Source organism: Scomber japonicus, chromosome 18 (assembly GCF_027409825.1).
Source record: "Scomber japonicus isolate fScoJap1 chromosome 18, fScoJap1.pri, whole genome shotgun sequence".
In the NCBI taxonomy this organism is placed as follows: Eukaryota; Metazoa; Chordata; class Actinopteri; order Scombriformes; family Scombridae; genus Scomber; species Scomber japonicus.
In genome coordinates, this window is record NC_070595.1 from 24,217,710 (window position 1) to 24,228,325 (window position 10,616).

General features: G+C 38.7%; 2 protein-coding genes across 2 annotated transcripts; one reads left to right on the forward strand and one right to left on the reverse strand.

Annotated features, from left to right (window-relative positions):
- Positions 1-6,345: 6,345 nt before the first annotated feature.
- On the forward strand, positions 6,346-7,191 carry med9 (mediator complex subunit 9). Its single transcript, XM_053338618.1, has 2 exons — positions 6,346-6,442; positions 6,674-7,191. The coding sequence occupies exons 1-2, from the start codon at positions 6,363-6,365 to the stop codon at positions 6,891-6,893; spliced, it is 300 nt and encodes a 99-aa protein (XP_053194593.1). The 5' UTR covers positions 6,346-6,362; the 3' UTR covers positions 6,894-7,191.
- Positions 7,192-8,318: 1,127 nt separating this feature from the next.
- Positions 8,319-9,411, reverse strand: LOC128379005 (dexamethasone-induced Ras-related protein 1-like). The gene is made up of 2 exons (XM_053338607.1): positions 9,068-9,411; positions 8,319-8,956 (listed from the first exon to the last, which is right to left on the reverse strand). The coding sequence occupies exons 1-2, from the start codon at positions 9,336-9,338 to the stop codon at positions 8,433-8,435; spliced, it is 795 nt and encodes a 264-aa protein (XP_053194582.1). The 5' UTR covers positions 9,339-9,411; the 3' UTR covers positions 8,319-8,432.
- Positions 9,412-10,616: the final 1,205 nt, after the last annotated feature.

Consider the following 10,616-nt stretch of genomic DNA (forward strand, 5'->3'; position numbering starts at 1 on the left):
GTTTCAATTAAAAAACTACTGCTCTAACCTTAAGACAGTCATTGGTGAATGTTATTCTAGAGAGATGCCTTTTCATTGTCTCATAAAAGTGCTAACTAATCAATTATGACATGCCATTTTATGATATCAATTTAGTGAGTATGTGAAAGACTATAAACAGATAATTTTAATGTGAACATCAGCAAAAATCGCATGTACTTATTTAACTGTATAACTCCTCAAAATTCAACTATTTTAGTATCATCAATTAAAGCCTACCACCTAGTGGTTACATTGTGTATGTGTGCAACCATTAGTAATATGCTGAACGATTACACTGAAATCAAGCATACAAATCTCAGTTACTCACAATTTATATGATGATGTGATAACATAGGTGGATACGAAGCAGGGCAGTGGATCTCGGTTGTAAAGCAGGTGCTTCTGTCCATAGGCGTCTCACATGAATCTGTTGAGGCCTTATCCTTGACTGACCTCAGAGTAAGATTGATGTTTAGAATCCACAGAGAAGAAAGATAGATATAACAAATCTAAATAACAGTGAATAAATTATAGCACAATAAGAAATAAATCATAGCATATGAAGAACATTTTCCACTGGATGCCAACGGGTCATGTCGACAGTTTAAAATGATACCAAACTGAGTTGCCACTTTAGTAGAATTTACATCCATTCAGTTCAGTGACTACTTTGTACTAACTTACATGATTTTTGATGGTTTATTCATGTTTTATTAAATGCAGCAGATACAGTAACTATAAACATTTCACTCTAATGCCAACCGTGTGCACACAACCATAATGTTACACTGTCTTTAAAAATGATTGACTATATATTCAGGTAGGGATGTTAAATGCTAGTTTTATATTGGCCAGACTTGCCTTTCAGGTGGGTTTGAACTAGTGGTAACAATCTGAAATATATGTTACAGTGTCCTGGGGGAAATCCTCATCCTCATCATCCATGGGTAGTGGTGGGAAAGGAGTGGGGGTCGTTGCACTTGAGAAGAGGATAACCCACATACCTGACAACAAGGAGCTGACCTGATTTTTCTTTCAGGTGTAGCCCCACTCCATTATAACACAACCTTCATAACCACCATAACCACTGTTACATGTGAACAAAAAGTTGCCTTCCAGCTAACTGGACCTGTTAGCATGATTTGCAGCCCTAATTTTGGGTTTTAAAAAAAACCCAAACTATTTCACCATATTTATGGGATAAATTAAAAATGTTACTTTCCTTAATATCCCACATGGGGGCAGTGCAGGTCTTTGTGTCAACGGTTGAGTGTAGCTCACAGGTTGGAACCTTTTCATTACTTTTAGCCCTGTATAAAGGTATTTGAACATTGATTATTATTACCACTAACCTTATTATTAATACACAATTATTTTAATTTATGTCCTATAATATTTGTATGCTTTTTTGAGAGGTCTTTATACGCTTGTACACTTCCACTACTTGTTTTTACAATCTTTTCCATTCTGCTTCTAGCATGGAATGTGCTTGGGTTGTTTGCACTGTTATTAGTGCTTGGTATTAACACAAAAGCAAAAATAAAATCATTATTAAGACAGGAGTATATGATATTATTCTTTATCATAGATTAAAAACCAAAGTCCATAAAACCAAGAGACCAATAATTTTAGTTAGTTTTAAGCTTTAGTATTTGTCACTTATCTATGCATTGCAGAGAGACTGGCACAACATGTCAACGTGTCTCTGAGTTTAAGGTTCAGTCAGCTCCCGTCTTAGAAAAATGAATGTGTCTCAGATTATGCTGTTGGGCTAAATGGAGTTAAAAGTTGTTCTTGTCAGATACAATTGGAGAGGTTTTAAGGAAAGGCCCTCAGCATATTGGTGGATATCTCACAAACAAGATCCTCTCAGCAAGGGAACAGCACGTTCACATTTTGTCTATTTCCATGGAGCCACCTCACAGTTGGGTATTAATCAACATTCAATGATTAAGTAAAGGAAATCTCAAAATGATAGAACTTATTTTCCATTTTTGCAGGAAATGTCAGAATGTATGCATAAAAAGAAAACCATGCATAAAAATGTAAATGACAAATGATTCATTATTTCCACTTTTGCATAACCATCAGAGCTTTATTATTGTGAATCAGAGCTTTTAGCTTTCAACAATAATATCAGTGTACCTGATCTGGAGCGAAATTTTTATTTTTATTTTATAACACAAAAGGATGCACACTCACACAACAAATTAAGTGCTAATTCTGCAAACAGTTGCAGCCTTTTGCCTGCAGTGCCTAACTGATTGATTTGAACAGGCAGCAACTTTACTGTTTGTTCAAAGCTTGACTCCTTTGCACGACTTCTTTGCAGCAATAACACCAGCTGTAACGTAATTATGGTACGAAAGAGGCCTGTTAAAAACCAGGAGATTAACAAGTCTCCATGGAAGAGGGCTTTGGCTTTCTAGGAAATCTGAGTGCCCAAAACAGACACTGACAAATAGGAGCTTGTTCTATCGTAATAGTCTAGTAATAGCAGCCACTTCTGAGTAAAATGACAAACACTCAATCATTTAGTTTTGCATGACTTTATTCCTTTCTGTGTCCATCAGCTGTCCAAAAGGATGGGAAAAGATGGATGGAAGGAAGCAGATGTTAGTCACTGACCGTGCATAGTGCAGGTCAAGTACACTGCAGAGGAGTTCATATAGTTCAGTGGACCCTGTGGTGACTCTTAAACTCATTTTTCCCACACAGAGGATTTCGTGACTGAATGACCCTTAATATGCTTGACTGAGAAGCATTGTTGATTCAATTAAATGCAACTTTGGAATGAATCATGATCAGCAGCTGACAAACTACTTTCTTGTTATTTTTTATAAAGTTGAAAGCTGTTTTTTTTTCTAAGGAGCTTCTCAGGAATCAAGACTCACATGATGAGAAAACATTTCTAGTCTCAGGCAATCTTATGATAACTGACCTTAATGTGTGCTTTGTATTTAGCAGGCCTAACAAAAAAGGTTTGCTCTGTAGGAAAATCAGATTTAATGATGATCAGCCTCAATGACTGACTCTGTGTTAGATTATCTGTCATATAGAGAAGCATGCTAAGATTAGACCACAGATCAGCAGGCAGGACATCTGCATCCTGCCAGCTCTCTGCCAGAGAAGCTAGCCTGGGAGGTGTCACATCTTTTACAAGCTGTCAGCGGCCCTTTTACGTCATCACAGAGGCAGGGTGGGGTAGGGCAAGCCACTTGGGGAGTACTGTGGAAAGGTTGAAAACGGAGGGGGAAAAGATTGTTTTGGTACGTGTGGACTTGGCCTAAAAGTGGCCTGAAGTCACCCAGACCTAAAGTTCATGCAGATGTCCCTTGTCAGTGATAAAACACAAGTTTTGCCTGAACTGCAGATGTGATCCTTTCCAGACACACGCTAGTGTTTCTCCTCTGGACTTCATACACAGGAATTTCAGTTACATAGGAGCCGGGATGGCCTTTCTCACTGATTCTACTTCTTTTCTGCAGAATATCATATGAAACAGAGAAGGTTCTTAAGAACTTGAATGCTTCCAAAGAACCAAAGAGCCAATTCAGACAGTGACTGGAAATAGCACATACCAGTCTATTTTGCACAGTTTGTGAATGGCTCATCATGACACTGTACAGATGGAGATATACAGTACCAGTAGATTCAAAATGCATTAACTGGTACTTCAATATAAAAGAAAAATTGGGGAGGATAAAAACTGTCTATCTCACAGAGCATAATGGGAAACATAAAAACTGAAGTCAACCCTATAAAAGAAAGCATTTATTTCTCCCATCTTCTACCTGTTGTTGTCTACAGAAGAGCAGGGAGTGTGAGGATGTGCATTGACTGAATGTAAATTAAAAAACAAGTTATTTTGAATTGGTTGCTGGCTTTTCAATAAGGGTCGAGGGGACAATGCACAGTAAAACAGACAGAAGGATATATTTGTGTGTGATGATATTGTTAGGTCATGAAATGACTCACTTTGAAGAACTTAATGAAATGTAAGGTGTCAGAACCTTCCCCAATAATCCAAATGGAAACCACTTGGCCTACATATTGCCCTACAAAATCAAATCTGGGTCACATCAGCTAACTCTGTATGTTTCAACAGTGATGCTCAAAGTCATTCTAGAAATTAGGAGTACTGAATGATTGTTTTAATGTCTGGAAAGATCACCAACACTACAACTCAAAATGTTCAATAAGCCTTACACCTAACTGTGAAGTTGATCACTAAAGCTAGACTTAATTAGGTCTTCACGGGAGAATGAGAATTGTCCCTACAGTATTTACCAGGTGTGAAAGGAAGCAGAGAGGACCAATCATTGAATATATCTTATGATAAGAATATATAGCTATGAAAATATACTGTACTGATAATGTACTACCACCCAATTCAGAAGATTATGAAATAAAATCAATTCCCCTTATGAGAAAAAAGACTTTCTGACAGCTACATCAACAGACAAGCATAAAACAAACCTGATGTGTGCTTTGTGCTTGTACAATAAAATAAACCTCTGATTCTTTGCAGATAAATCAACTGCTGTACATCATGAACACAATACATAATCAGCAATGCTGTTCAACATGGGTGTCTACATCAGACCTCCATTTGTAGGGAGATGATAATCTACTGAATAAACACTACACTGGTTATTACCAATATTAACTCACTCAAATGTATCAGTGGTCAAATATCAAGTAAGCCTACTGCAAAATAGGTCAAGTTGCCAAACTAATGAGGTGGGTGACTGAGACCTGATAGCACAGAAATATGGGTCAATGAAGGGGGGTGTGGGGGAGAATGGGTTTGTACTGTATTTGCTGAGCCACAGTATTGCTCTATGTAAGTCACGCTTACCTGTTGCTATTTGCATTATGCTGTTACCCATTGCAAGGAGGGATATGCTACCACATGAGTGCAGGTGCATTTGACAAAAAGTAGTCTCTTGCTCAGAATATGTGGTAGATGGTATAAAAGAAGCAGTACTGCTTACAGCTGATTATATGCTTTCTCCTTTTAACCTATTAATCTAATTTCAAATGAAGCAGTCATGTGTGCAAGGACGAGGACTATCCAACTAGAAAAGCATGACCTGAATGCAACTCTTTATTGCTATAGAATAGGCATATATTATGAGTCCATTAGACCATACTTGTGTCTATCACGCACATTATTGTTTGCACAGGTTGCCACACATTCACTTAACATGCATATGACATGCTGGGGTATAATTGTAGACATAGGTTGAATTTAGAAAAAGATGTTAAAGGTTGCTAGGTAGTGGGATGTGAAGTATTTACTCCTAGCCATCACAGGTCAGGTTTGCTTGCTCTGTGTATTAACAGATTGTCTGTGGCCTATATTTTGTGGGAAATATGGGCTATCATGGGTTCCATTTAAAGGGGAGTCCACTTGGGACCAGTCTTAGATTAATCACACGATGACTATAACTTCTTTAACTGGAAAAGAAGTTATGATTGCCCCTTTATGACGTAATGGGTCAGAGTTTAAATATTTCCTCTGGTGTCCTGTGATGGGTAATATATGATTTGTGAATGTGATAAGTTGGTCAAAGGATAAAATCCTCAGCAAGATTCTGAGATCTTCCTGGGATCACCATATTTTGGCACAGTTTTACATTAAATTAAAATAAATTAAAATCAAAAGAAATTAAAGAATCCAGCACTTCAGTTTCTTTAGTATTTTTCTGATCTCTCAGCCAGTAATAAAAAAGACAAGGCTACGGTGTTTTATCATATTTTACCTGCTTTATTTTCCAAAATATTTACTTAGGCATAGAACAAAGTGTGATCATGGAATTCAATTCAACAGACTTTGAAACAGCAATGTTGACATGCTGTCATATTGTAGTTCCCCAAATGTTTCTTATGAGAACTTAACGCTAATGAAGCCTATTTAAGCAGTGCCATTTAAAGTTTACATATTCTTGTACAAAATGGAGAAGTAATCCTACTTGACTATTTAGGAAGTGATTAATCATGTTTTCAGTGTAGCCCAAAATTCATTGAACTATTTTGTTTATTTGTCATTTATTTTAAATACCACACGTTTACAGCACCTGTGTATACAAGATATGTCTCACCAGCATGCCAGGGGGACTAAAGTTTGTAATGTAAGAAAAAAAAGAAACAGAAATTAGAAACAGAGATTATGCCACATCAAGTTAATCCAAACAATACATTTTCCCAAAGTAATAAGAAGTGAGGGTATAATGATCAACAATCAATACTATTTGGCCTGTGTATTAATTGTGGCGGTGTGACGTCATCTAATCATGCGTGACGTCAACTGTCTGCGCCTCGAAGCAGGGAGCGTGATGGCGGTGGCTCAACCAAAGCTGGAGAAAGAGGGCGATGATTGCTCTCTGCTGCCTTTAGTCCATGACATTATCAAATGGTGAGAGTACTGACAGATTCATGTATGTTTCATGTGCATTCGCAGAGCTGTTACTCGCCTTTCCTGTCGTGAACAGTTGGAAATGCTAATCTTTTTGTTAGCTTCAGCTAACATTAGCTATTGCAGCTAAGTTTGACTAACTTAACTGGAAAGGAAATGCTAAATCTCCTTAATAGCAACATGTACGAATAGCATATTATAAACTGATCTTTGTCTTTACCTTTTTTATAGCATGGACAAGGACAGCCAGGATGTCCACCAAGAACTGGCCAAGCTGAAAGTGAAGATCCAGGAGGCTCGGGAGCAGATCTCCAACATGCCCGGGGTAGATAGCAGTCCGTCGGAGCAGCAGCAGCAGCTGGCCACGCTTCGGGAGCAGGTCCGCACCAAGAACCAGTTGCTGCAAAAATACAAGAGCCTGTGTATGTTTGACGTGCCAAAAGCATCGTGAAACTGCAGGCTAAATTACTGCACTGGCTGCAGGGAGTTTAGAGACACCCAAGGTGCAGTAGGGACTTTTGTTTACACCCTCAGCTGTGGAGCAGATAAATGTGGGACTCAAGAAAATGGACATTAAAAACAAGAGTTATTTGATTTCCTCCACTGCATTGGAAGGTCTTTTCGAATGCCAGATATGTTCTTATTTTTGATTCTGTTGTATATCTTGTTATGTATTATTTGTGGCAACTGCAGTGTGTTTTTCCAATGTTTCACTTAGATTTCTCAGCTTTATATTTTGTAATAAAATGTGCAGTAATAAAAATGACTGAGGCAATTGGTCTTTGTCATTAGTGAAAATCGTCAATCCACGTAAGACACAACCTCCATTTGTACTCATTATTTTTGTTACTATAGACTGAAAAAAGATATGTGTTGATTCAGTGGAAGAAATGCAAACACGCTCAGTGCTGTCAGTAGAAGACTGATACAATATTTTCAACTCAGTCTGAAGGGTGTTTTGCTAAAACTATGGACATACAGTGTGTGTGGGATGTTTGAGGGACTCTGAGGAGCCTTCATATGTTGCAATTCTAACATGCAATATTCTCGTTTATCTGCGTGTGGACTGCTGGACAACCAACATAATGAAATCTACTCTATTTCAGCATACTGGACAAAGGGAGGGCTTTATTAGAAGAGTGACAGATGCACAATGTGATGTGTAGTATTTAAAACACAAAAAAGTTTTTCTTATTAACTAATTGGATGTTTGATCTTCACTGTGCAGACTGATATATGTGCAATGTTTGACACTAGAAAGCTTGTTTCACATTTCACATGTTTTTATGCTGGAGTTTGGGAAGTTTCTCCTTGGTCGCCCTCAGTTTAAGGGATGTACCTACAATCATGATTCATGACATAGCAAGTTTGGTGTCAGTTATCTACAGAAGTGAAACTTTTGAAATTAATGTATATATTCTTAGAATTTTGATTTTTTTTTTTTTTAATGAGGGAGAAGGTGAATAATTCGTTTAAAGGATTTTTAACAAGGTAAAAAAAATTTGTTGGGAAAATCATATTAGACACAATTTATTATTCCAATCAGGATATGTATGTGTCTTAAAAGCACGATTGGAAGGGATCTCTAAGAGGAAAGAGAAGAGGGAGACAGATTATGAAAGTAACAAGTATTTTTATTCTGTCTTTATGCAAAAGTTGACATGACATATACAGTAAACATAATAAATACACATTCAGGTTCATATTTGTTCATAATGCAACATACATTCAAGTTCCACCAATTTTGGAAAAAATCAAAATGTAAACATATTTTTCTAAAGTGCCATTTTGGCAAGCTTTAGTAGCAGATTTTACAACATTTTCAGAGCATCTACAGGGGGAGGCGTATGAGCTGCGAGCCACCAGCCTGTTGGATCTCAACCTATGTCGCTTGAGGCACTGAAGTCTACAGTGTATGCAGAATGACTGGCCATCGCTTCAGCTCTGGAAAGTCTCACAGAAAGTCTTTGCAAACTGGTCAAAAAAATGGTCAGCATATGATGCAGCCTTTCTCTTTCGTTTGACTGCCTCCCACAGCTTTCTCCTTTATGTACATCAAGTCACTGTGCACGCTCGGTCTCCGCGCAAACGGCGCAACAATCCCATACGCGTTCCTGTCCTTGCACTTCTTGTTTCTGAAGGACTTTCTGTGCAGAACCTCACAGTACTGCAGCGAAACTTTGCAGTGACGGTCGGGGCTCATTTCGTTTGGCAGCTTGGCCATAGTAAAGAGAGTCTGAAACATTTGGTCTACGTTGGTGTTCTTCTTTGCTGAGATTTCAAAGTACGCACAGTGCTCCTCTCCACCAACCAGCTGCTCGATCTCGTCCTCCTGTACTTCACGGTAAAAGTCATTGTCGCACTTGTTGCCACAGATGACCAGCGGGACGTTCACGTTCTCCTTGGTTTTGTTTCGCAGGCAGGACTTGGTCTCAAATATCTGGCGTTTCAGGCGCTGCACCTCCTCGAAGGAGTCTCTGTTGTCTAAGCTGAATACCAAGATGAACACATCACCTGGAAAAACAAAAGGATAGACACGTTAGATGCCAAGTACTTCTAATATTTCAGCAGTTGCCAGTAAACTCTGCGTGTTGTAGAAATAAGTGGTTTCAAAGCTCAACTCACCGGTAAGAATTGAGAGTCTCCTCATTGCAGGGAAGGGATGGTTCCCAGATGTGTCCAAAATGTCCAGCTGGTAAACGTCTCCCTTGATGCTGTAGAATTTCCTATGAAAGTCCTCAATGGTGGGTGTGTACTGGTCATCAAACCTCTCGTTCAGAAACCGAGAAATGATGGCTGTCTTCCCAACTTTAGTGGAGCCCAGAATCACCATCCTGTAGCAGTTCTTGGCCGGTATGTCGAATTCATTCTCTGGCGGTGACATTTTCTTAATCATGCTTGCAGCAGTTGCACCTGATATTGAGTGGTGCTGTGTGTAGCAAGAGATGGGATTTAAATCCTTCCTGTGATGTGAGGGGTCTAACCTCAGTTCTGTCTCTGAAGCCAGAATGGAGACGGCTGGGGTATTTATGGGGGAAGTTTGCCGCGCCTCCCCCATGCGTCATGCATCACCTTCCAGCTTGGGGAGTTGGAGCAGACTGCCCCGAAATTATAATGTTACTATGGCTGGTTTTGTGCGTCAGCTCTGTTCACCCCTCACCAACAGTAAACGGGGAAATATGGACTTGTTTTCAATATAATTCTTAATTTTTACCATCATATTTCCATGCGTAATTACCACAATCAACTGCCTATGAAATGGCGATAATGTCATTTGAAATTTGACAGTGTGCGCACGACTGAGGTATTTTGTGCGTTACATCAAACCGAACAGTATTAAAAGGACAGAACCGTGCACTAACTTGTTCTTGGGGGGATTGTCACTGAAGAAGTAGCCTATAGGTATAGTCACATTACCTTCTTTTCGGTTTTTTTTCAAACATCAGTAAACAGTCGCTCCCAGAGGAAAAAGCTTCTGGGATATGAGGTTAGGAGAACGGTGGCGGTTCACACACGCACAAAGGGGCCACAATGTGTTTTTGGCTCTTACAGTCCTCATATCAAGTATTCTAGATACATGCTTTACTGCATGCTTGACTTTATGTGTCAGCCTATTCAGATTTAATTGATATATTATGTGCATATTCCTTATCATTGCAGTTATTCATTGTCACTCCAACCTTATGGCACAGTCCACAGGAAAACTGAAGTTAATTTTAGAGTTCAATAAGATTTTTAATGCATTTAATGGCTTTATTTATTTAAGATCTTCATCTCTGCCAGGTCAGTCCACATATTACTGTCAGATCATCATAAATGCAAGTAATAATGTCCGAACGTCACAATCAATAAAAACGAAGCACTACTGGAGAACAGCTGGCTGTAACTGCTGCCTGATGCTGTCCAATCCAATTTGTATTGACTTTCGCAAATGTGTTAATCGAAGTAATCTACACACTGTCTAAAGATAGAACCTGCTGTTTGTGACTCAAACAAGACTCATCCACTTTGCCACCTTAACCACTTGTCACCTTTAATTTATCACCTGGAAATATGTGGAGAGGAAGAAGAGGACTCCAGAAGGAGAAAGTAATGTGTACCAACCCAGTCTCACAGCAAAATTGAACATGTATATACGTAGAAAGTGTATTCTTTTTACAGGTGAATAATCAAC